This window comes from Stegostoma tigrinum, chromosome 5, assembly GCF_030684315.1.
Source record: "Stegostoma tigrinum isolate sSteTig4 chromosome 5, sSteTig4.hap1, whole genome shotgun sequence".
Taxonomy (NCBI): domain Eukaryota; kingdom Metazoa; phylum Chordata; class Chondrichthyes; order Orectolobiformes; family Stegostomatidae; genus Stegostoma; species Stegostoma tigrinum.
The window spans coordinates 94,678,832-94,705,863 of NC_081358.1; the positions used below are offsets into that span (position 1 = coordinate 94,678,832).

General features: G+C 41.6%; 1 protein-coding gene across 2 annotated transcripts in view; it reads left to right on the top strand.

Moving 5' to 3' along the window:
* Positions 1-14,264: 14,264 nt before the first annotated feature.
* dhx30 (DEAH (Asp-Glu-Ala-His) box helicase 30) overlaps positions 14,265-27,032 on the top strand; it is a 64,580-nt gene continuing 51,812 nt past the window's right edge. For both annotated transcript variants that reach the window (XM_048528797.1, XM_048528798.1), the window contains exons 1-7: positions 14,265-14,538; positions 16,030-16,157; positions 18,069-18,179; positions 20,924-21,222; positions 23,952-24,072; positions 25,164-25,313; positions 26,367-26,519. In XM_048528797.1, coding sequence (XP_048384754.1) covers positions 14,274-14,538; positions 16,030-16,157; positions 18,069-18,179; positions 20,924-21,222; positions 23,952-24,072; positions 25,164-25,313; positions 26,367-26,519 — 1,227 coding nt within the window. In that variant the 5' untranslated portion in view covers positions 14,265-14,273. The remainder of the gene's footprint in view (positions 14,539-16,029; positions 16,158-18,068; positions 18,180-20,923; positions 21,223-23,951; positions 24,073-25,163; positions 25,314-26,366; positions 26,520-27,032) is intronic.

Below are 27,032 nucleotides of genomic sequence, written 5' to 3' on the forward strand. Positions count from 1 at the left end.
GAATTTCTGCCATAGCCTGTCATGAATGGTAGTGGACAATTAAATAATGAAAAGGAAGGATGGAAGGACTACAAACATACAATGAGTAAGAGCCAAATGGATGATCTATCTTGGTTGTTCTCTGAGGTCGCCAACATAACCAATGCTAACACTCAGCCAATTCAATTTACTTCACATGATATCAAGAAATGGGTGAAGGTACTATGTCCTGTGAAGGCAATGGAGTCTAATGAATTTTTTTAATTTTAAGATTAGATTCCCTACAGTGTGGAAACAAGCCCTTTGGCCCAAAAAGTCCACACTGCCCCTTGGAGCATCCCACCCAGACCCATCCCCATCCCCCTATAACCCACACACCCCTGAATACTATGGGCAATTTAACATGGCCAATCCACCTAGCCTGCACACCCTTGGACTGTGGGAGGAAACCGGAGCACCTGCAGGAAACCGGGGAGAACGTGCAAACTCCAAACAGACAGTCGCCCGAGGCTGGAACCGAACCCTGGTCCCTGGTGCTGTAAGGCTGCAGTGCTAACCACTGAGCCACTGTGCCGCGCTTTTTTAGAAGCAGTTCAGAGAAGGTTCAGTCAACTGATTTTTGAGATAAAGGGGTTAGTTTATGAGGAAAGTTTGAACAGGTTGAGTCTATGTCCTAAGGTTGAGAAAGACTTGCTGAACGAGAGGACATAATTTAAAACTAAGGGATCATTCACTTAAGACTGAAATTAGTTTTTTTTTCTGTCAGAAGAGTTTATAAGAATGAGAGGGGATCCGGTTGAAGCCTGGAAGATTTTTCAGGGGACCTAACAGCATCGCTAACATGTCCATGAAGTGTAGATGTAGAAGTAGAAGTAGGCCATTTAGCCCATCAATTCCACTCTACTCGAGATCATGGCTGATCTGGTAATCTACAATTTCACTTTACTGTCTTTCTGTCATAACCCTTGCCTCCCTTATTGATTAAAAATCTCTCCCATACAGTTTGCTGACCCAGCAATGACAGCCCTCTGCGGTAAACAATTCCACAGATTTGTTTAAAAGTTACTCTTCAGCTCAGTCTTAATTGAGGTTCTCCTTACTCTGGATCCTAGACTCTTCAACATAGGGGAACAATCTCTCCATAACAGAATCCCTCCATATCCAGGATCAACCTAGTGAACCTTCTCTGAATTACCTCCAATATATTTTCATCGAGAAGGGGGCAAAATCTGTTCACAGTGTTACATCTATAATCTGACCACTGCCTTGTATAGCTTTAGTGAGACCTCCCTATTTCTATGTTCCATTTCTTTGGAAATAAAGGCCAACATTCTATTTGCCATCTCTATTCCCTGCTGAACTTGGATGCTAGGTTTTTTAATGTAAATCATGCACTAGCCTGCAACTTCCTTGAGTCTCTCCCCGTTTAAATAATATTCAGCTCTTTTATTCTTCTTGACAAAGAGCATAACCTCACATTTTCCCACATTATTTTCCTTTTGCCCACGCACTGAACTTCTGTCAATTCCTTGTATCATTCTCACTATTTACCTTCCCATCTATTTTTGTGTTATCTCTAAACTTGGTGATAGTGGATGACGGAAGTGAATATACTATCTACAGGCTGCCATCCTGAAAATGCCCTGAATATCCCAACTCTCTGTCTTCTGTTAGCTAATCCTCTATCTATGCTAATATACAACCTCCAACATCAGGGGCTCTTGAACAAAATGAGGAATTGCTGGAGAAAGTCAGCAGGTCTGGCAGCATCTGGAGAGAAAGCAGAGGTAACATTTCAAGTCCAGTGACCATTCTTCAGAACTGAGCTTTTATTAAATAGACATGCATGTGCTACCTTAGTGATAACCTTTTGGAATTCTAAGTATTTTACATCAACTGGTTCCTCTTTTCCCTGTTTGTTACTTCCTCAAAGAACTCTAATAAATTTCTCAGGCATGATTTCTCCTTCACGAAGCCATGCTAACTGCTGGATCATACTGAGTTTTTAAATGGTTGGCTATTATATCCTTTCAGCATTAATAAGAAATGTATCTCTTCATCGGAAGACTAGAACTAGAGGACAGTTAAAACTGAAAGGCCATGCCTTAAAACAGATGAGATTCGTTTCTCTGAGGAAGCAGACATAGTTGGATTCTTGACTAATGAGGATGTCAAAGGTCGTGAGGGATAGACAGGAAAATGGAGGTGAGGACACGGTCAGATCAGCTGTGATGTTATTGAATGGCACAGCAGGCAAGAGGGTAGATAATATAAAACAAGGGGTACAATTCTGTAGGGGGTGCAGGAGCAAAGGGGTCTGTGTGTGTGTATATATGTGCACAAGTCTTTGAAGGTGGTGGGATAGGACAATCAAGCGTTTAGTAAGCATACAGTATACTAATAGGAGAATAGAGGACAAGAGCAAGGAGGTGATGTTAGCTCTCAGCTGAAGTATTGTGTGTAATTCCGGGCACTACCATTTGTAGTTTGTGAATGAATTTAAGAGTGTGTGGAAACAGTTTAGAAAGATGGTTCCAGAGATGAGAAACAAGGACAGATTGGAGAGGGTGGGACTGTTCTCCTTCGAGAGAAGGAGGCTATGCGAATATATGATGGAAGTTTTTCAAAATCATGAGGGAACTGGATAGAGTAGATAGAAACTGTTTATGCTTGTTATTGAGAGAGCATACATTTAAAGTGATTTATACACCATACAAGTGTGATTATATGAGCCATTTGGGTCTGGAATGCACTGCCTGGACTTGTGTAGAGACAAGTTCAATTGAGACATTCAAGGGTTCATTGGATGACTAGTTAAATAGAAACAATATACAAGGGTATTTACTGGTCTAGAATCTATCTCAGACTTAAATTTACAAAAATACTCTGCCTTCACAGCTTTCAATGGCAAGGAGTTTCAAAGACTGTCAAGCCTCAGAAGAAATTGCTGAAACTGCATTCACTTGAATGACTCCATTCCATCGGATTAGGTCTAATAGGACAATCTACATACTAGCACGAAAAGCTGTTCTGGATACATTTTTAAAATTCCACATCATTTAATCCTAAGGTAATTCCAGGTAATGTTAGCAAAGTTTAATTCCCTTACAGACATGCTGTTTTTTCTCTCTCCCCTTTCAGTGATTTGCCTGTGTATCATCTATCTCCCTTTGACTATTGGGAGGCCTTAGTATATCCCCAATAGGTAATTGCCCTTTTTTTTCCTTTCTAAGCTCTGCTCAGATGGCCCCATTTGTAGATCCTTCAGGACATCCTCCCTCATTATAGCGCTGATGGTTTCCTTCATCAACAGTGCAATGACTTCACCTCTCTGACATATCCTGCTATTATGCCAAAACCTCTATACCCTTGAACGTTGAATAGAGTATTCAGCTGAGCACCTGATGGACCTCATGGAGTGACTGGAGCTGTACAAGAACTCACTGTGGAGCATCTTTGGACAAGCTGATGACAATGTGCGCAGCACATTTAGCAAGTTAGTCATACTGCAAGTAAGGGCTATAAAAGCATAAAAACATTAGGTGACCGTCAGGAAGACTAGAAAGCATGGACAGATAGTTCAAGAGCCCTCTATCACCATTCCCCTCTCAAATGGATGTAGCATGTTCAAGGCTGTTGTGGGGGGAACGGCTTTCAATTAAAAGAAGAAATGCCAAGTCTGTGCTGCCATAGTTGGCTCTGCTGTACAGCAGGGGTGGAAAAAGACAGGGACAGCGTTAGTGATAGGGGTCTCATTTATAAGGGGAACTAATAAGTGGTTCTTTGGCTGCAAACAAAACTCTCGAACGGTCTGTTGCCTCCATGGTGCTACAGTCAGTGAAGTCTCAGAGTGGCTGTAGGGCATTCTGAAGGGGTGAAAAACCAGCAGTCATGGAAGATGTCAGGACCAACAAAATGGGCAAAAATAAGGACATGAGTTCATACAACAAGAATCCAGAGAGTTAGATGGTAGATTAAAGAGGAAGACTAGGAAGAGGAAGGTTGCAATTGCTGGATTACTTCCAGTGCCACATGCTCCTGAGGATATGAATAGAAAGGCAGATTAAACCGAAGTGACCTTCTTGGGCCACAGAGTTGACAAGACTAGGTTACACCTGTTGGAAGATAAAGTCAGGGCGGTCAAAGGTGCCCTGCCTCCCACATCTGCCCAGGAGGTTAGGTCATTTCTTGGGCTGGTGAATTATTACAGAAAGTTCATACACACCTGGCCTCCATCCTGGCACATTTGCATCAACACAAAAAGGTTTGAATTAGGTTGTGTAGCCAAGCTAAAACTTTCAGTGAAGTGAGGAAGCAGCTATCACCCTCCAAGATGTTGGTAAACTGTGCTCCCAAGCAAAATTTGGTATTGATATACAACACATCCTCATACAGCCGTGGGATGGTATTAGCTCATAGGTGGTCCAATGGAGAGGAACATCCAACAGCATATGCATCTAAGAGTTTGGCTAATGCAGAGAGTAAAATGCGCAGAAAGAGAAACAAGGATTGGCGACCTTATTTGGAATCAGGAGGTTCTACCAACACCTTTACAGACAAAGATTCAAGCAAATAATGGACCACAAACCCCTTCTAGGTCTGCAATAGATTCAGGGCAAATTTAGCAGTGGGCTCTAATACTAAGTGTCTATAAATACAAGTCAGAGTATTTTCTGGGAGGCCACCTAGTGAATGCGAATGCATTAGGCCACCTTCCACTGGCAGATGCACCACCAGCGGTACCACTAATGGGAGGGTCTGCAATGGTTTTAAGTTTTCTGTATTCATTTCCAGTCACAGCTGACAACATCATACTTTGGATGCAGAAAGATCCAGTCCTGTCAAAAGGACGTCTCAGAGAGACCAGATCACAATAGAGGACAGCATATTCTTATCCAGACACCAGGTAAACTCCACCAGGGTCATCCAGGGGTCTCCAAAATAAAGATGCTGGTGAGAGGTTATGCCCGGGCTTGGATACAGATGTAGCTGTGTTGGTGGGGCAGTGCCCAGAGTGCCAATAAGGACTAAAATTACCACCAGCAGCTCCCTAATATCAGTGGGAATTGCCAGGCAAACGTTGGACTCAATTACATGGCATCAGGAATGCCAGAGCAAGGCTCATAACTCTGCCAAGTGAGAGAGACAGTTTATTACAGAGAGTGAAGTTTGGTGAAGAGGCATGGTCAGTGCAAGGAGATGACCAGTGACATATAAAGTCTGGATTGTTGCAACAGTCATGAATAATCACATGGATCATATGAAAGCCACGAACTTGCAAATAATGCAGAGGCAAAATGTGCCCTGCACCTTGGAACAGTTGGAAAAGCTGCTGAAATCTGTGAGTTCATCCTCTCCATCAAGAATTCTCAATCCGTGATGGACATGAGGGACATGGCCACATCAACTCCTTTGCGGGCGGAAGAATTACTGCCGAGGCATTCCTGGTGCAAAAGGTGAACTTCCTTGTGTTACATGGTACCCATACCAGATGCTGAGTTGAAATACTCCAGGAGGCTCTCTAAGAAAAGGAACGGGCCTATGTCCTCAGACTTACAGGGGGAGAGATGTAGTGATTATAACACTGTCCGCCAGCTGGCCATCATAGAACATGAGTTCCCTGGTTGGGGCTGTTAATCTAGTCCAATCAGAGAACCCTGACTGACAGATAAAAAGAGGAGTGTCAGAGATTCCAACACTCTGGATGCAGACTCTGATGAGGCTGTGCCAGAGTTAAGGACTTTCCACATGTAAATAAGGGGCGTTCAGTGAGAGAATATTGGCCTGTGTGAAGTTACTTTCGCTTTAACTTCAACAATGCATTCCTGCATACCTCCAATAACCTTTATCTCCCATATGAAATAGGAATTTAGATAGCTTGGCCTTAAAAGATATTCAAGCACTATGCTTCCAACACTTTTTCAGTAAAAGAGAGTCAAAGATTCATTACCTTCTTAGAGAAAATACTGTTCATCTCTATCTTAAATGGGAGACCCCTTATTTTCAATCTTTCCTCAATATAATCTCCCCACCCTAGATAGCAGTCACGTGAACCTTCTCTGAATTGCTTTTACCACATTAATATCCCTTTTTTTAAAATAAGGAGACCAAAACTCTACATGGTATTCCAGATAGAGAATCTATACCTAAATAACTAAAGCAAAATATCTCTATTTTTATAGAAAATACCAAACAACTGTAGATGCTGTGAAAACTCAACGGGTCTGGTTGTATCTGTGGAGACATTTTACACAGTGAATGATTAGGCTCCAGACTGAATCTATTCCACCACATTAAGCTCACAATCCTGTCTTTCAAAGGGCTTGTGTATTTAATCCGAAGGGAGAAGTGGTGTTAAGGTCTATGGGTATAAGGTGGTTTATTTTCCCAGAGAATCGGCATGGCCTTTTTGTGTGACGTACTCACTCATGATTCTATAAACAACATCCACATTCCAGTGAGAATAAATGGATGACATTGCCATCTCCCGGTGGAGTTGTATTTAACACACAGATGACATTACAGTGCTCAGAATTGATAGCATTTGGCTGATATGTGGGGATTGTAATAGCATCACAAACTCTGGGCCAGGAAGTCTGGATTCAAGTCCCAACTTCCCCAGAGATTTGTCGTAACATGTTCAGTTTGATTAAAGTTAATTTTTAGAACTGACTATTGCAGGCCAATCAGGTCAGCCCCAGGACAACACTGAATAAATTCCTCATAGTGTCCTAGGCCTAACCATCTTCAGCAACTTCATCAATTATCTTCCCTCCATCAGAAGTTAAGAAATGGGAATGTTCATTGATGATTGCAGTATCCATTTCCATTTAGAACTCCTTTTTTGCAGTCTGTGCCCAGATGCAGCAAGAGTTGGGCAACCCATTGGCTTGTGCTGTTCAATGGTATGTAATACGTGTCATAACCATTTCCACTGGGAGACAGTGTATGATTCTATTGAAGAGCATGGCATCAAAAATGACATTCTATGATGAATAATTCATCCCCTGACTCTTGAAAGCTGTTCTTTCGTTTAATTGGGACAAATCAGATTGAGAGGGAATATTTTCCATTTTCCTTGGTCAGTGTTGCTCCAAAACATGCAGCTTGACACTATCCAGGGAAAGCAGCCCAATTTGTTGACATCTCATCTAACACTTTAGATGTTCATTCTATCTGTCACTGGCACATTGTGACTGCAGTGTGTACTATCTACAAGATGTGCCCTTATCAAAGTTTCTTCAACGCACCAAGGACTAAAAGACAAGCATAGCAGATGCCAATACCTGTAGGTTCTCCAAGCCAGAGACCACAAGAGCTTTAGTAACATATCGCTCTTTATCATTGTTGAATCTTTAAAGTTCTGATAAACCCAAAGTACCAACTTTGAATATAGTGACACCACATAGACTACAGCAGTTCAGGAAGGAGATTTGCCACAAAGCCGAAAAGCTCAGCAGGTCTGGCAGCATCTGTTCAGAAAAATCAGATTTAATATTTCGGGTCTATGATTTTTCCTCAGAACAGATGACTGCTAGGAAAATATCATTTTATATCTAGAAGATAGAGTGCAGGGGGTGGGGGCTAAGGAGTAAACAATAGATGGGGGTAGAGCCCAAAGGGAGAGAAGAGCAGTTGGACATACAAAGGAGTTAACAACAATCTGGCCAGAAAAGTGAATAATTGAGGCCAGGCATCAGGCTCCACACTGAGGCCGGGCAGTCGGGTGCCCAAGTGCACTCTGGGGCCATGAATTCATGTCCACACCGAGATTGGGAGTCTACATCCAAGCTGAGACCAGGACTCTGCACTGGCTTTCATGTCAGACATTGCAAATACCACTCAAGGATGGGACGTAAAAAAAGAAAATAAAGCACATAAAGGGAGAGGAGAAAATGTAAAGAAACAGATGGAGAAGATGAGCTACAGATTAGGAGCCCTACTCTGCTGCCATCTTGGAAGTTGAAGTTTCTGCGGGTTTGGAGATCGGACCAGATAAGGATGGCAGATTTCCTTCTCTAAGGGCATTAGTGATTCAGATGGGTTTTTGCCAATCGACAGTTGTTACATAGTCACAATTTAGCTCGCTTTTTTAAATCAGATTTTTGATTAATTAAAATTTCATCTGCCACAGTGGGACATGAACCCATGTTCCAGAATAGAAGACTGAGGTTCAAAAGTAATTGTTGCTGCTACATCACCACTTCCTCAGTATATAGTATGCTTGGGAGGAGCTGATGACTGAGACCTGGATTTCGGCAGTTCTAATGAAATATTAATTCAAGTATTGGCTCCACAGACACCATCTGACAAGTCATGTTTCCAGTGTAATTTGCTTTTACCTCAGATTTTCAGCATCTGAATAACAAAACTGGAAATGACACAACTCACCAAAACAGACCGGTCAGTATAAATTCGAAGCGAAGTAGAATAACATTGCTTCATTGGAGACATCACTGATGATGTTACCTGGCATGGTGATGAAACGTCTGAATGAAAATAAGCCAGATTGGCGAGCAAGTCAACAACCTCAGGATAGCATGAGAATATGGTAAGTTCAATACAAGTGTCAGAAGAATATCTGTTTATAGGTAGCATTTAATAAAACAAAATGTGCAAAGGTGCTTCACAGGAGGGTGACAAAATGAAAACTGACACCAAGCTAAAGCAGGAGATATTAGCACACATGACTGACAGCCTTGAAGGAGAGTTTGAAATTGAGAAAGAAGGTGTATCTTTTGAGGAGAAATTCCAGAGCTAAGGTCCTAAGCAGCTGAACATGCAGCAGCTAATCATGGTAGAAAGGAAGTTGGCATTTATAGGAAGCTAGAAGTGAAGCAGACAGTAAGATCTACAAAGTGTTGCAAAGATGGGGAGAATTACAAAGATAGGAAGCAATTAGGCCAGGGAATGATTTGAACATAAGGATGAGAATGTTGTCAATGGATGTTCTCATGCATAATAGTAAGTAGAAAAATGAGAAATGAACATTACTAGCTGCAGGCTGTACAGTGTGTTTCATAAATTCTTTTTCACCGATTGGAGGAAAAGGTTCCACTTCCTCTCTCATTCATAACTTTTCAATTGTTTTAAACTTGTTGCTTTAGAATTTGCATTTCACCACAAGGAGTGAAAAAGGTATTCTTAAATCTCCCTGGGCCAGTCACCATGCCTGGCCAGAACACAAGAAGGGTAAAACAGATTAGGGTGGTGGGGTGGGGAATTTTGATACAGAAGTTAGCTTTTCATCAACTGAGATCTGAATCCAGAATGAGCTGCCTAAGAAGAGGAACCATGTAGGGACACAGAAATCAGACACTAGGCTGCGGGGGTGGGGCTGTATCAGGTGCGGATAGGGAGTGGGTTGTCAGTGAAGCTGGGGCATTGGAAAATTAAAAGTTATGGCATAGATTAATGGACAGCATCTGAATCATCTAGAACAAAACAAAACCTTGCTTTCATACAGTGCCTTTCACAATATCATGATATCCCAAGATGTTTTATAGCCAACGAATTCTTGTCATTGAAGCTGCCATTAAAATTAAGCAGGTGTGTCAAACAATTGTGCACAGCAAGCTGTTTAAGAAAGGCAATTGGATGAATTACTAGAAAAACTGTATTAATAATATCGTCTAACAAATAAAATATGGATAAGGGATATATATTATCCAGGTTATTTTGAAAACTTTCCCATTCTCTGAAAATGCTATGATATCTTTTACTACACATGAGAGGGTGGAAGCGATCTCACTTTGTTGCATTAGCCTCCAAGAAGCAGTATTGTACTCCATCAAAACTGCACTGAGGTAACAGTCTGGATTATCTGCTCAATTCAGAGTGAACGTTAGTTTACAAGCTAACAGAATATTTGGGAGATTCAGCATATTTTATCCAGATTCAAAGCCATTTTCCCCTGATGCCTCCTAAAGCACTGGAAAAGGCTCAGAGAGAACAATATCACTTCTTCTCTAAGGGCTCAGAATGCAGAGAGGCTCAACGGAACTCAAATTGCTTCTGTTGGAAAAATCAAAAATTGCCCAGGTTTTCTATCACTGTTTGTTCTACGAAGTCCACTTATTTTGAAATGGGGATAGAACAAGGCTGGGTCTGGTGCCCTCCATAGCCAAATAGTCTACCGATACACCAAAATGTAATGAGTGAATAGGTGGTTGAAGGGAGGGCCAAGCAATCTGTGGAGCCTCATCCAGGATATGAAAAATTGAGACTTTAGGCATTCAGAACAATAGATTATGGGCTGAAATGATCAAGAGGGTTTAAATTTTTGAATCGATAGGAAAAGGTAGATGAAGCAAAATGTTCATAACAAGTACCACAGATGCCAGATTAAAATTGAGAGATGTGGACCATAAGGTAAGATGTATGAGTGGATGTCAGCTATTTGAACCACCAAGACTGCTCTGCCATTCAACAAGATCATGGCTGATCTGATAATTCTCAACTCCACTTTCCTGCCTTTACTGCATACTCCTTGTTTCCCTTCTTGATTAACTTTTGCATATCTCAGCTTTGAATATACTTAAGAAACTAGCCTTGACAACTTTCTGTAGGAAAGAATTCTACAGATTCTCAGGAAGCGAAGGAATTCTTCGTTATCTGTGTCCTAACTGGGTGACCCCTTCTTCAGAGATTACATCCACTATACCCTTTCCGTCTCAGACAGTGAAAATAACTCTCCATATCTAAACTGTCATGTGTCTAAAAATCTTGAATGTTTCACTAGGGTCACCCCTCATTCTTCGAAGCCCTAAGTACAAGCCAAACCTACTCAAACCCTTCTCATGAGAAAATCCATAGATACCCGCAATTGACCTAGTGACTGACTCCAAAGCCAATATATCATTCCTTAGGTAAGGGGAACAAAAACTATTCGTAATATTATAAGTGTCATTGAAATAGTGTCACACGTAGTTTTAACAAGACTTCCCGATTTTTGTCCTCCATTCCGTTTAAAATAAAGACCAACATTCCATTTACTATCCTTATTACACACTGACATTGTATGCTAGTGTTTTGCGATTTATGCATGAGGATGCCAAATCCTCTTCCAGCAACTTCTGTTTTTGTTTCTGATTAAAGCATCCACAATTCTTTTGGTTTTTAGGTTTTCCACTACCTTCTCAAGGGCAATTTGAGATGAGCAATAAATAGTGACCTTAATAGTTTATAAGAATATATCATGAATATATAAAACAAGGACCGGGACTGATGTCCTTGGGGGACTATTTGCAAGAGTTGTTGGGGAGGCTTTAAACTAAAATAGCATGAGCGAGGAATCAGAGGAGGGAGAATCAAGGACAAGGACAACAAACAGAATGGGGAATAAGAAAAGTGATAGGCAAGAAATCATGGGCCACAATCAAATAGGGGCATATTTAAAAATAATGGAAATGGGACAAGTAATAATAAAAAAGGCCAATTATAATGCTTTGTGTTTCAATGTGTGGAACATTTACAATAAATTGAATGAATCAATCACGCAAATGAATAAAAACAAGTATGATTTAATCAGAATTATGGAGACATGGCTGCAGTGTGACAAGGAATGGGAAGTGAATATCCAGAGGTGTTCAGTAATGAGGAAGGATAGATGAAAAGGAAAAATCAGTAATGTTGCATTGTTGGTTAAAGAGAAAATTAATGCAATAGTGAGGAAGCATAGTAGCTCGATGATACAGAATCTGTGTCATTAGAGCTGAGAAACACCAAAGGGCAAAATCATTAGTGGTGGTTGGATATAAACCCCTGAACTGTAAGGATGATGTTGGGAGTGGCATTAAACAGGACCAGTACATTTTGTTTCCTGTCTGCTAATCAACTGTTAATCCATGCAAGTATATTACAACCAAACTAATGTGCTTTGATCTTGCACAGTAAACTCATACTTGGGACTTTATCGAAAGCCTTCTGAAAATCCAGTACACCAGCACACTGGTTCTTCTTCACCTATTCTGAGACTAATGTCTGCAAAAAATTCCAGGTTGTTTGTCAAATACAATTTTCTCCATACAGCCTTTTTCTTTAAACAGCAATGTTACATTTGCCACAGCCCAATCTGCTAGAACTGTTCAAGAGCTAACCAAGGCCCTTGAGTCCTTCGAAAAAAGTAAAACTCCTAGAAGGGATGGCTTACCAGCTAAGTTGTATTCAGCTTGAAGGACTTGATAGGCCAGCACCCAGTGGAGATGTACAATAGTATGATTCTGGCAGGGAGAATATGTGAATTTAAGAGGAAAGGTATCATCACCCTCATCGACAAGTGGACAGGGGACAGGGAAGAAATTAGAAATTGCCAATCATTGAATATGGATTACAAGATCCTGTCTAAGGTCATTGCCAACTGGGTCAAGTCTGCTCTGGGTTCGGTGATTCACCCTGATCAAACCTGTGCTGTACCAGGAAGGACCACCTCTGGGAGTCACGTGCTCCTCATAAGTATGATCACCTATGTGCAAAGAAGGGCAGTGGGTGCCTTCCTCATCAGCCTGGACCAGGGGAAGGCCTTTGACAGGACATCACACACCAACATGTGGGACATGCTCCCTAAAACAGGTTTTGGACAGCGAATATGAAATTGGATCCAACTGGTCTGCACCAAGCTCTGTAGTGTAGTTTCAGTCAATGGGTGAGAATCAGAAAGCTTCCTGATCAGACCTGGAGTCTGGAAAGGCTGTCCACTCTCTCCTGCTTTCTTTGTGCGCTGTATAGAAGCTTTTGCCAATTCCATCAGGAAGTGTGCGAGAGGGGTGATTTTCCAGGCAGCAGAGGCCTACAGGTCAAAACTGCCCTGTACATGAATTACATCATTGTTTTCTGCTTGGGTCCACTGCGCACAGAATCATGAAAATCTGCAACCAGTTTGAACTGGCCTTGGGAGTCAAGGTAAATCAAGGCAAGAATGAGGTCATGTTCTTTGGGAACTGGGCTGACTGATCCTCTGTCTCCTTCACCATTGTAGGGTTATAATGAAGGCATATGGCGTGTTTACTTTTGTTGGCAGGGGAATTGAGGTTAAGAGCCACGAGGTTATGTATACGAACCACTGTCTGTGTGAAAAGGTTGCTCCTCAGGTCCATTTTAAATCTTCCTCCTCTCAACTTAAATTTATGCTCTGTAGTTTAAAAGTCCCCTCTGCTAGGAAAAAGACCTTCACTATTCATTTTATCTATTCCCAATTAATTTACAAGCCTCTATAAAGGTCACTCCTCAATCTGTTAGGGCACATTTGGAATATTGTGGTCAGTTCTGTTCACTACATGACGGAAGGATGTGGAAGCTTTGCAAAGCATACAGAAACAATCTTCCAGGATGTTGCCTGCTTTGGAGGATATTTGCTATAAGGAGAGATTGGACAAACTTGATTTGTTTTCACTTGAATGTCGAAGGATGAGTTGCAACCTTTTGGAAGTTTACAAAATTATGTGAGGCATGGAGAGACTGGTCAGAGTTTTATTCCTAGGGTAGGAATGTCAATTATTAGGGAGCACAGGTTTAAGGTACCAGGCAATAAGCTTAAAGGAGATGATAGAGGCAGGTTTTTGTTGACACAGATGGTGATAAGTGACTGGAATGTGCTGTTCCAGGAGGTGGTGGAGGCGGATACAGTAGCAACGTTTAAGAAGCATCTTGACAAATATGTGGGATATCAAGGTGGAGAGCTGGATGAACATAGCCGGCCAAGCAGTATCAGAGGAGAGCTGACGTTTCGGGTCCAGACCCTTCTTCAGAAAACAGTGAATAGGCTGAGAACAGAGGGATACGGACAGTGTAGAGGCAAAAGGTTTTTAGTTTAGAAAGGCATCAAGCGTCTGCAAAGTCTGTTCTTGCTTGTTCCAAAAAGGGAACTTGAAAAGGAGCAACGGACAGGATTACAGGGAGAAGGCAAGATGATTGCACTGGGTGAGACCTCACGGATACAGTGAACCGAGTGGTTTCCTTCCGTGCTCTAAGAATTCTGCAAAATTACTTTTGTACTTTGAAGTGATGGAAGGATTCAAACTACTTATTCGACTGACACTCCTTCCATTGACAGAACAATTGTTACTGCAGCAAATAGAGTGCACACCACCCTATTAAGAGCAGTAGAGAACTTTCAAGAGCTCTCACAATCCTACCGCATTAACCATCGCCTAGTACTCGATTCTGCCGCCAGAGGCAGCGCTGGGCTCATTGTCGGAGTTCCTGACTTTTTTTTGTAAACGGTCCATCTTGCGCATTGTTCCGGTCTCTCCGCGAAGTTCTGGAGCCGGCCTGAGGAACCAGCCCGTGTTTCCAAGATGGCGGTGTACGCAGGTGGGATGTCGCGGCTGCTGTGTTTCTTGTTGAGGAGGTTGTGCCCGCGAAGGCAGCCCAGCACCGGAGCCCGGGGACCGCCGGCGCCTCTGGCTTGGCACTCGGAGTGGGAGTGCGGCCCCATATGGATGACAGCGGCCATGAGCCGGTTCAGGCACACGACGAGTCGGCGGCAGCAGCAGGTCACGCCGCGGGGAGAGGAGGGAATGTCGGAGCCGCCGCTGCCAACTGGAGCGAGCGGTCAGCAAGGTGCGGGCTACTGACTCCTCCGGGGGACACACTTCAACCTTGCAGTATTTGTTGTGTATATAAGCACACGCATGTTACAAAGTACTTACACAGTGTATTGAAAGACCAACGACAAAAATATAAATACTCAAAACTACCCATCAAGTATTGGGATATAGAAACAAAATGCAGTTGCGCACAAATATTCAACTAAATTCAGTAGTTTGCTGAAAAAGAGATTAAAGTGATTCATTTTTGGGGGGTTCGTGACCACAGTTCTCTGAGATCTGCCACCTAGTTGGATAGAGTTGTTAAGAAGGTGTATGGTGTGTTAGCTTTCATTAATAGAGGACTCGAGTTCAAAGGCCATGAAGTTATGCTCCAGCCGTACAGCACCCTGGTTCGGCCACATCTGGAGTATTGTGTCCGGTTCTGGTCACCTCATTACAGGAAAGATGTGAAGGCGTTGAAAAAGCTGCAGAGGAGATTTACTAAGATGTTGCCTGAAATAGAGGGAAGGTCTTAACGAGGAACGGTTGAGAGTGCTAGGGCTTTTCTCTTTAGAACGACGAAGGATGAGAGGTGACTTGATAAGAGGTGTATAAAATCATCAAAGGTCTAGATAGAGTAGACAGCCAGAGGCGTTTTGCTAGGGTGGAGGTAGCTATTACGAAGGGGCATAATTTTAAAGTGAGTGGAGGTAGATATGGGAGATTCAGAGGTAGGTTCTTTACTTGGAGAGTGATAGGGGTGTGAAATGCATTGCCAGAGCAGGTAGTGGAGTCAGTCTCATTAGGGACAGTTAAGTGGCTATTAGATAGGCATATGGATGATAGTATATGGTGAGGGTGGAGGTTAGATAGATATTAAGTTTAGGATAAAAGTTCAGCGTAACATCGTGGCCGGAAGGACCTGTACAGCGATGTACTGATCTATGCTCTGTGTTCTGTTTTGGTAGAAAGAAATGAGGAAAGGGCATATAGCCAATGAGGAATAGAGATGGATGTGTTTGTGTACAAATTTGTGAAGTTGGCAGGACAAGTTCAGTTTAGCACTTTAGCCAATAAGTTGAGGCATTGAAAATAAAAGCAAGGAATGCATGTAAAACTTTCAACATTTGCTAGGTAGGCTGCAGTTGACGTGCGTATTGTGTACCATATTAAATTCTTGACCTGAATGTTTGGTGCATAGAAGCAAGAATTGAAAATCTGTTGTGTACATATGTTTGATTTCCTTTGTTCTCCATTCTGTGCTGAGCCAACTAATCTTCACTGTGATCTGTCAAATTGTAATTGATTGTCTTGTGATTGGAGTGGAATGACGAAGAAAGGAAGAAGTCTACAAAAAAAATCTGTGATCACACTTTACATAATCGTCCTTGAATGATGGTGTCCAGTGATCTCCAATGCAGAAAATTGACATCTTGTGGGGAAAAGACAAAGAATTGGTTTTCCAAGCATTAACTCGGTGATGATGGCTGGCATACTGAATTCACCGAAAATGTTTGTTTAGACTTACAGGCCCTTCTTCAAGAGTTTCCACAGCCTAAGAACCTGCTGGTTCAGGTCATGCAGCGAGCTCTGAAGGCTTCTAATGTAAATGATCGCATTGTCTACAAATCATTTGATGGATACATTAAAGTAAGTGGTTATCAATGTTTATTTTTCAATCTAATTTGGTTAAATTACTGTTGGCCAGTTTGGTCTTGACACTTCAGTGTGGAGAGGACAGTTCGGTAGGCTCCCTGATTCCACACCCCCAGTTGTGTAGTCATATCACCTGCAAGAAAGTATTGGATTAGCAAACTTCAAATCTTCAGTAATATTCCAGAGAAATTTCAAATCCCACTATGGCAGGTTTAGAATTTTCATTCAGTCTAAACAAATTCTGGAATTGAAAAGCTATTAGTGACCACGGAACTTTCAGAGTGCCCTAAAATTGGTTCATCTTAATGTTCTTCAAAAAAAAACCTGCTGACCTCACCTGGTTTAGTCCTTGCATGATTGCAGTTCAATACCATCAGGCCTGCCTTTTAACTTTGAAGTGGTCAAGCAAAGTAGCTTGGGATGGCAAATGAATGTTGCCTTGATAGTGGGATGGCCACATTCTGATACTGAATAACATAAGAGAGAAAGACAGACTTGATTCTTTCACGACACGATCTACAAAGAATCTGTTGGAATCTTTGAAGTGTGCCCAAGTCAACTCTTGCAGAATTTTGAATTAATCCCACCTCTTGTTCTTTTCACCATAACCCTGAAAAGTATTCTTCCAGTATGTGTTCATTTTCCTTTAGAAATTAATATTGAATCTAGTTTCTCCATTCTCCCAAGAGAACTCTTTCATCATTCTCAGATGGCAGGTTTCAAACTGAGGATTGAATGATAGGTGTGGTATTCATTTCTTCAGGGTGCTCTACTATTGGTGCATCACCTCTCTTCATCCCCTTCCTTAGATTGCTGGATAGATTATAATGCTGGTTGAATGGACAATGTTCAGGGTTTGAGTGAAGATTTGCAGCTTGAGTGCTGGTTGTAGATGTGTTCGCTGATTTGGGAGGTTTGATAGCAGACTTTTTGTGAAGAAGGCTCCACAGCACTGAGAATGTCACCTAATAAGGGGACAAAATGTCTGCTATCAAACTTCCCAGCTCGGAGAACACACCAACATCTGTGAATGGACAACATTCTAATAGAAGCCTCTAACCAATACTGACAATTGTTTATGTACTTTGAAATGAAGTTGAGGACAAGTTGACCAGTCCTGTTTGTCCACTCTGCAAAAGTAAAAGTTATAACTGTTGCTGACTAGCTGATGCCTGCAATTTGGGGTGAATTGTTTTGTGGTATTTAAATACCTTGATTGACCTCACCTTATTTCATTTTTGTATGTTTCAACCCCCTTAGAGGCTTGACCTTTTCTAGAAAAAATTTATAGATAAATAGCACATTTTACTGTCTAGCCCAAGCGATTGCTCTTCTGTGTGAACCAAAACGGGGTTAGCATATTGTGTTTCATTGTATTTGCAGCGCAGAAACCATCTCAACAGGCCCATGGCAGTGTTTATGCTGTGCATGAACATTTCCCTATCCTGCCTTTTGTAATCTCATTGAAGTTTATCACACATTAAATGTTGACTCGTTGACTTCCCATATTTTGTTGCAGCCTCTTTTTTAATTAACTGCATCTCTGATTCGATATAACCTACAAAGTTCAAAATTGCCTTAAAATTCCTCAGTTGTAATGCTTAAACGGTGAACAGCTCTGGCTGTGGCTCCGATCCTTGTGAGCTCTGAAGCTAGTTTTGGTCATGTTTTCACCTCTAATCTGGCACTGTTCCTGTGAACAGGAGGTGGTTTTTCCCATGAGCTGGACTTGCCCTGCCAACAGGGCATAGGTTTGCTCTTGGCAGTTATAACCTTCTAGCCTTGTTTTATCCTTAATAGATTTCAGTACTTGTCTCATTTTACGGCATGCAGTGCCAAATATTATTTCTTGCTGCATCTTACGGTTTGCTGGAAATTTGTAACAATCTTCTTTATTTTACAAAGAAAACCGTTCTGTACATCAGTTGGCCAAGAAAACTGAAAGTGGAAGGTTTCGGCAATAAGAAAGTTGTTGCAGAGAAACATGCTGCCGCGGCTGCTTGCAGGATATTCAAGGTACGATAATGTTACATACTGGTTGCTGTGAATGTTTGTACTTGCGAATAAGTAGCACAGAGATTGCATTTGTTTTCTGTGTCTCTCTGTGGACTGAAGGTATTGCTGAGGCTCATGATTAGACTTCTTACAAGACAACATAACGTAGGAATGAGGAGTAGGAATAGGTAATTCAGCCTCTCAAGCCTGCTCTGGCATATAACGCAATTATTGCTGATCTCATCTTGGCTTCCACTCTACTTTTCTGCCTATTCTCCATAACCTTTCAACCTATTAATAGTTGAAAATCTGTTTATCTTAAATTTTACTCAAAGTCTTAGCATCCATCATATTCTGGGGTAGTGAATTCCACAGATCCACAACCCTTTGAGAGAGTATTTCTCTTCATGTCTGATTCAAATCTGCTACCCCTTAACCAAAAAGTATGACGTCTCGTTCTAAATGTATCCAGATAGGTTTGTTAAATGGCCAAAATTTGGCAGATGAAGTTTAACATGGATAAGTATGAGATTATTCATTTTGGTTGAAGACATAAAACGGCAACTTATTATTTAAATAGAGAGAAACGTCAGAGTGCTTTGATTCAGAGATATCTGGGTGTCCTCATGTATAGGTCGCAGAAAACTAGTAAGTAGGTACAGCAGATAACAAGGAAGGCGAATTGAAATTTGCTATTTATTGCTAAAGGAATGGAGTATACAAGTAGGGAAACATCCTCTCTGCATGCATTTTATGTCTCCTTTGGCATCCTGTATGCCTTAATTTGATCTCTTCTCATTCTTCTAAATTCCAGAAAACATAGGTCTAAGATGGTCAACCTTTTCATAAAACAAATCTTTCATATCTGGAATCAATCCAGTAAACGACCTGTGAACCACCTCCAGTGTAACTACATCCACCTTCAAGTAAAGGATTCAAAATTGTGTGTGTTACTCCAGGTGATAGCTGCAACAGTTCTTCCCTATTTTTATACTCCAGGAGGCCCAGGATGGACATATTGTCTAAGGAATGGGAGGGGGGAGTTGAAATGGTTCACGACTGGGAGGTGCAGTTGTTTATTGCAAACCGAACGTAGGTGTTCTGCAAAGCGGTCCCCAAGCATCGGCTTGGTTTCCCTAATATTCAGGTGTATTACAACTTGTAAGAACCAAAACCAGGAGAGAACTCAACCTCAGTCATTAGTTGGATTCATCTGTGATATCATTTGTTTTCAGATATACTTGCCATCTTTTCTAGTGGATAATTAACGCCTGTGAAGATCGCTAGTGCAAATTTGATTATTAACAGACAAAGGGGCAGTGAAGACAAAAGTTCTAGCCTTTGATACGTCCTGACACTTCTGATCTTATGATGGAGGCAAGGTCATTGTTGAAACAGCTGAAGATAGTTTATCCCTGGAGGAGCTTAAGGGTTCCTGTGGCAGTGCCCCTAACTCTGGACTAGGATTCCCGTGTTCAAGTCCACCTGTTCTTGAGGTGTGTCATAACATCTGTGAACAGTTTAATTCAAATATCTACCCTGAGGAGCTTAAGGGCTTTTGTGGTGCAGTAGTATCCCCACCTCTGAGCCAGGAGACCTAGGTTGAAGTGCCACCAACTCCAGAGATGTGCAATAATGTCTCATCATACTCCTACTGGTGTTCTGGAACTAAAATGGATGACCTGTTACAACTGTGACCATGTACCCACTGCAAAGGAAGATGGTTGCAGGCCAGTCATCTCAGCCATAGGACATTGCTATTGGAGGACCTCAGGATAATTTCCTAGGTCCAACCATCTTCACCTGCTTCATCATACGATGACAAGTGAGAATATTGCTGATGATTGTGCTATCAGTGCTATTTGTGACTCTTCAGATACTGAAATGATCCACGTCCACATCAGCAAGACCTGGACAGCACCCATGTTTGGGCAGACAAGTGGCAAATAGCCTTTGCACCATGTAAGTGCCAGACAATGGCTATCTGCACCAAGAGAGAACTCAATCATTGCCCCTTGACTTTCAGTTGTGAATCTTCATTGTCAGCACCTTGGAGTTACCATTGACCAAAAGCAGATCCTGACATGTAAATACTGTAGTTAGTATCTGTGTAAACACCATGGTCACAAGTATAGGCCATAGGATGGGAATTGTGAGACCAATAACTCCTCTGCTGATGCCATTAAGCTTGTCCACCATCTATGGAGTACAATTCTAGAGGTTGACGGAATACTCGCCACTTCATGGATGAGTAGAGCAGCACTAACATTCGAGACGCTCAGCGTCATTCGGGACAAAGCAGCCTGTTTGTTCAGCAAATTCATCTACCACCTCTGCAATTCAATCCATCCACCACTGACCCAATGGAAGCCATGTGAACCATCTGCAAGATGCACTACAGCAACTCAACAGCAAGCAGCACTTCTCCACCCTGCCAAAATCCTTCACTGTGTTGGTTCTGGAACTCCCTAACAGTGCTATGTGAATACGCATCTCTTATGGACTTCTGCTGGTGAGGCAGGTAGTTCACTGCCAGTTTCTCATTAAATGTGGCCTAGCCGGCAACAACCACAACTCGTAAATGAATTTAAAAAATTTGTTTCTAGTCTAAGTTGGTACTATGTAAGTGGTCACCCAGCTTTAAGGGCAATGCATAATGTCCAAAGTTGATGGAATTTATCTTGTAAACAGTACACCACCGAATGAACTAGAGCTTGCTAATAGTGTTCATTTTAAGACTGAATCCTGTTGGTTTTCTTTGGCAGCAATGGGGCCTACTGGGACCAAAGAATCAGCTGTTCCAAGCTCAAGAATACCAGGATTTGGCTGCAAAATGTGCTGCTTTACCTCTAACTGAGGTGCATGTAGTGATGGACAACTCAACCAACAATACTCAACAGATAACCTCCAGGCAGGAGAATGTTCAGAAAGAAATACCTGAACCAAATGAAATGGGTCTGCTGGAGGAAAGTGAGATGGATCAGGAGGCAGAGGAAGGGACAATGGATTGCGCAGAGTTTCTCTCTGTCACAGACAAAGCACCTCAGCACAAGCTGATGTCAAGGTAATCTCAATAGTTGTTTAATCTTTCGTTTTGAAATGTCGGCTGGATGCAGGAAATCCAACAATTGTGAGGGAAGCTGTGACACTGATACCTGTGATTGCCTGGTTTCATTCTCTTCTCTTGTTCTTAATTTACTGCTGTGTTTGGATGCTCGCCCTCAGACATTCAAACTGGTGATTGAAGCATGAGGTTATAAAGCTTCTAGTATCTAGCATCTGCAGTAATTTGATTTTTAGGGCTGCAGTACTTGACCAAACCAGTACCATCGTTAAAAGCAGAGTATAAGATATACAAGAAGCATCATGTGGTGTCAGGCTTGCATCTGTGGTACTACTTTTGCCTCTGAGGCAGAAGTTCATTGGTTCATGACTGAGTACAGAATCTTGAGCAAACAAATTAGGTCTAGACTAGCGTCTAGACTAGCATCTAGCTAGGTGCATAATCAGAGATACATATACTTGAATTGATAAAGGAAAAAAATGTATAATGAGAAAGGAATGATTGACAGTCTAGCTGCACAAGGTCCCTTGGGGAAGAGTGACCATAATGTGATAAAAAACAATTCTTTATTAAGATGGAAAGTGACATAGTTGATTCTGAGACTAGGGTCCTGTCTAAATAATGGAAATTTTTTTAAAGGGGTAACGGGGAATAGGCAATGGCAAACAATTAAAGAGCTCAAGGAGGAACTATAAAAATTGTCATTTTTGACTGGCACAAAAACAAAAAGGGAAACGTGGTCGGATCAGTCCAAAGATGTGCGGGCTAGGTATATTTGTTTTAAAAAGAAATAAACCTGCAGTGTCTCAGGAATACTGCACGGGGGTGAAAAGGGAACTGTAGGCGGCACGGTGGCTCAGTGGTTAGCACTGCAGTCTCACAGCGCCAGGGACCCGGGTTCGATTCCAGCCTCAGGTAACTGTTTGTGTGGAGTTTGCACATTCTCCCTGTGTCTGCGTGGGTTTCCTCCGGGTGCCCCAGTTTCCTCCCACAGTCCAAAGATGCGCCGGCTAGGTGGATCGGCCATGCTAAATTGCCTGTAGTGTTCAGGGGTGTTTGTGCTACAGGAGGATGGGTCTGGGTGGGATGCTTCAAGGGGCGGTGTGGACTTGTTGGGCCAAAGGGCCTGTTTCCACACTGTAGGGAATCTAATCTAATCCCTAACCCTATTTGCCAAAGCTGTCTTGTATTCACTTTTTGCCCTTCTCATTTCCCTCTTAAGAATACTCCAACTCCAGGGATTCACTTAATCCCAGCTGTCTGTACCTGACATATGCTTCCTTCTTTTTCTTGACCAGAGCCTCAATTTTTCTAGGCATCTAGCATTCCCTACGCTTACCAACCTTGCCCTTTATCCTTACAGGAGCATACTGTCTCTGAACTCTTGTCATCTAATTTTTGTAGGTCTTCCACTTTCCAACTATCTCTTTACCTCCACACAGCCTCCCCCAATCAACTTTTGAAAGTTCCTGCCTAATACCGTCTAAATCAGCCTTTCTCTAAGTTAGAACGCTAACTTTTAGATCAAGACAACCCTTTTCCATAACTATTTTAAAACTAATAGAATCATGATCACCTGCCCCAAAGTGCTCTCCCGCTGACACCTGTCACTTGCCCTGCCTCATTTCCCAGGAGAAGGTCAATTTTTGCTCCTTCTCTAGGAAGTACATCCACAAATATTGAATAAGAAAATTTACTTGTACACACTTAACAAATTCCTCTGTATCCAAGACCTTAACACAATAGCAGTCCCAGTCTATGTTTAGAAAGTTAAAATCCCCTACCACTACTACCCTATTATTCTTACGGATATCTGAGAACCCCTTATGTATTTACTCCACAATTCCCTGCTGACTGTTTGGGAGACTATATTACATTCCCAATAAGGTTATCATCCCTTTCTTAATTCTCATTTCCACCCATATAACTTCACTGGACATTCTCCCTGGAGTATCCTCCTTAAGTGCAATTGTAATGTTATCCTTAACTAAAAACACTACTCCTCCACCTTTCTTGCACCTCTTCCTATCCCTTTTATAGCATGAATACCCTGGAACATTAAGCTGCGCTATTTCTTTGGCAGTGCCCTCTCTACTAGTTTAAAATCATTGGAATAGCGCTAGCAAATCGCCCTGCTTGGATCTAATACACAAGGCCTTCTAGGCATCATGTGTCTTTGAAGAAAAGGTTTGCATCTCATGATATTAAAGGATGGCAGGGTGGGGTGGGAGAGCAATTATCAAATAGCCATCACTGTTGTTTGTAAAAATTGCACTACTTTCCCAATTGTCAAGATTTGTTTCTGAGCTCTTGCATCTTGTGGAGTCCCAGATTTGAAGTTATATGCTTGGAGGAAAAAAGAAAGATAGGGAGTAGTGAACCTGAGTTTTGGCCATGATTAAAGATCAGTGTAGGAGTCAATCTATATAGATTATTGAGTCTTCTGCAGATAGTTATCTTGGGTTCTGCCCTGACCTTTCCTTCTCTTTTTAAGCTCATTCTGTGATGTCATAAACTGTTGTGATATCAGTGATGGCACCATCACAAAGTAACAGTTTGCCATTGTTCAGTAGTATCATTCTAGAACAAGATCTACTTTTGAATGCATCATTCTGTATGCAATCTCTTTGTGGCATTGTATAATCAACATACTGCAGTTTCTTTTCCTTCCCTGTGCCCACTGTTCATCTGGGTCAGTGTTAACACTGATTATTTACTCTGTTTGGCAGAGCGGTTCAGCGTACCATGACAGATAACACCAGTGCGATGAGGGCCCTCACACAGTTTCCTGAGCCGAAGAACCTCCTGTCAAAGGTCATACAAATAGCGACCACCTCCTCTACAGTCACAGTACGTAAAAGTGAATGACATAGAAATACTTTAGTTGCTGTCCCTCTCAAAGTCCTGACAGGGCCTGATTTGGGGTTGAGAGAAAGTGGAAAGAAGGGAATGTTGGCTGGGGATGCCAGCAGGTAGAGTTAAGTACTGTAGGCCAGGTTAGTGCTCTGGAGTTTTGCTAAATTATTAATTCTCCGGGACCAAGCAATTAAATGTCTAAGTTGAATCTAACATAGGAAGTTACTCCATGTGAAGAGGGATTAATAGTTGTGTAGAGTTCTTGAAAGGGCCAAGTGTACAAAAATATTATTGCTGCCTGCCCCACCAGAACATTGCTTGTCGTATTCAAATCCTTGTCAGCAAGGGTTTTATGAAGGAATTAGCTGAAACGGTGGAGTGCTTGCTCAGCAGGCGAGAGAGATCAATGCCCATATTCTCTGTTTTGGTTTCGGCATAATAGGAATGATAGAATGAATGGTAAGCTTTTGTTTTTAGGTCTTATAATCTTCTTTGGTTATTAAAAACTAATGTTACTACGTCACACTTTTACTCTAAATAGTAATATCTAGTGGAGTTGAAATTACAGAAGAGGGTAAAAGCGTGTTGAATTTCTCTAACACCTCATCCCAAAGTTAACTGTTTCATTAACTGAATAACTGACTTGAGTATCCTTGCCCATCCAGTATTTTTGCTGTATTATATGGATTACTGGACTTTTATTTTACGCGTTTTAAGTTTGCCACACATTTTTGTAATAGTTAAAATAAATAAAAGCAGCTAATTGTAATATACATAAATATTCATAATAGAAAATGCCAGAGCCAAGTTTTCTTCAATTGCTTCATTGATTTTTGCTATTCAGTCTGAATATTAATGTTTTGTGTTTATCCAATCTTTATTTCTTATAATTTAATTCATAGCGTGAAAAAAAGACTTTAGCCTTAGAATAATTTAGGATGTCCAATGTTGTTACATTACATGACTGTGAAGTTACACCAGGTAAGCTAGATTGATCTGTTCCTTGTTTGGTTCATCGATTCCTATGTTTCTGCTCATGTAAATGGCAGTAACACCATTTTAACCTTTGTGTGCTGCTCCACCAGGACTATTTGAAATACACCACAGAAGATGGTCCTGTCAAGGTATGCCGGCTTGAGATGCAGTGGCCGACCCCGATGACCTTCATTGCAAGTGGCCGGCGGAAAACCGAGGCAGAAAGAAGAGCAGCAGCTTTAGCCTGTAAGAAGTTGAAGGTGATTGCAACTTGCTGCATGCCAAACTTGTGCACAGCATTGAGCTGGTGTATTGCAGCTGTCAGTATTAAATCTCTCTGTTTTCTCATGTGAAGAATCAACCGAGTAATTGCATGGTGTTGGTTCGCTGTCAGACCTCTTATTCCTTTCTAGTGAGGTGCTGGAATTTTAAATTTGTCACCTGAGGTATCAGAAGAGCTGAGTTGGATTAGCAATCTTAAAGCCTGTGTGAGTATTCTAGAGTATTCAATTGCAAGCTGAGCAGTGTGAGTAGTCAGTGAACTGTACAGTGGTACTTTAGCCCCTACTTTGGGAATTTAGTAGTTATCTGGTGGGGCATCACTTCTGACTAGTGCTGTTGAGATGGCACTATCAGCATGTAGAGTGTTCAAGATGGCCCACTTGCCTAACAACCAGTTAGGGACAGTAAATGCAACCTTATCATATGGTGCAGACATTACTGGTAAATGGGGCCTTCATACTGGTGCATGGAAGAATTGATTGTGATTCTGTTGCTTGATAGAGTGAAATGGTTTCTGTGTATGCCTCATAAATACAGAACAAGTTAGTTGTGGAATAATGAACTCACTCCAAACTATTGAGTCAGACATTTACAAGGCAGGCACAGCCCTGACTATATTCAGTAGTGTTCCCTGCTCACAGCTCCTGCTTTATTTCCTTAACCTCAATCTCAGTTTGCAATTCGACCACGGTAGTATTTTCCCAATTCTTTCACCCAGTCAATCTATATCCTTTATGTGGGACATTTTCAGCCAGAGCTAAATTAGCAGGTGCAGTTCATTCTTTGCATGCACATTCTTCGGGAATTGGAATAGGAACTTCCCTGATATCCATCAGTGGGGATAGTTATTCCTTCAGCTTGAACCAGAGTTGATGCAATCCTGAAGATCAAATCACTGCACCACATCATCTGCAGTGATTATGTATTTGTGATCTACATGTCTAATTTGGCCATTTTTACTATATTGTACTTGCTATATTTCCAAAAAAACGTAGAGAAGAAACCTGTGTGTGGTTATGTCTGCTTGGCAGGATCTTGGTTTGATCAACCAGAAAAATCATCCACTGACCCATGCCATGTACAACTTGGCCGCGATAAAAGAGTTGAGCGAAAAGGAGCGGCGTCCGACCAAGCTAGAAATCCCAAACAGCCTCCAGCAACGAATCCAGCAATACTTGGACCAGGTCAGTCGCAGTCTGGCATATCTTGGAGTAAACTCTGTCTGCCAGTTACTTAGCATTGTTGATGTTCAGACTGCCTTGTTTTGTAATGATCATTTTATAAACCTTAATAAATCTGTGATATGTATCATTCTTTTCAAGTTTAAATAAACTTCCTTTAAAACTATCAGGAGGCTATAGAGGCTGGGATTGCTCTTCTTAAAGCAGAGAATGTTTAAATTGAAAATTGAATGATTTGAAAGAGTGGATAAAGAGAAACTGTTTCCAGTGGCAGCAATATAGATAATGGAGGTTCTCGATCTAAGATAACTGGTGAAAGACCAGAGAGCAGGCAAGAAGAAATGTTTTTATGCAGGAGCTCTGATGATTTTGAATGCATGACCTGAGACAGACAACGGAAGCCAGTTCAAAAGTAGCTATCAAACATGTGCTTGAGCAGGAAAGAACAGTGGAACAGGCCTAATTAATATGTCTTTCAAAGAGACAGTGCAAAATTAATGGACCAAATGGTAACAT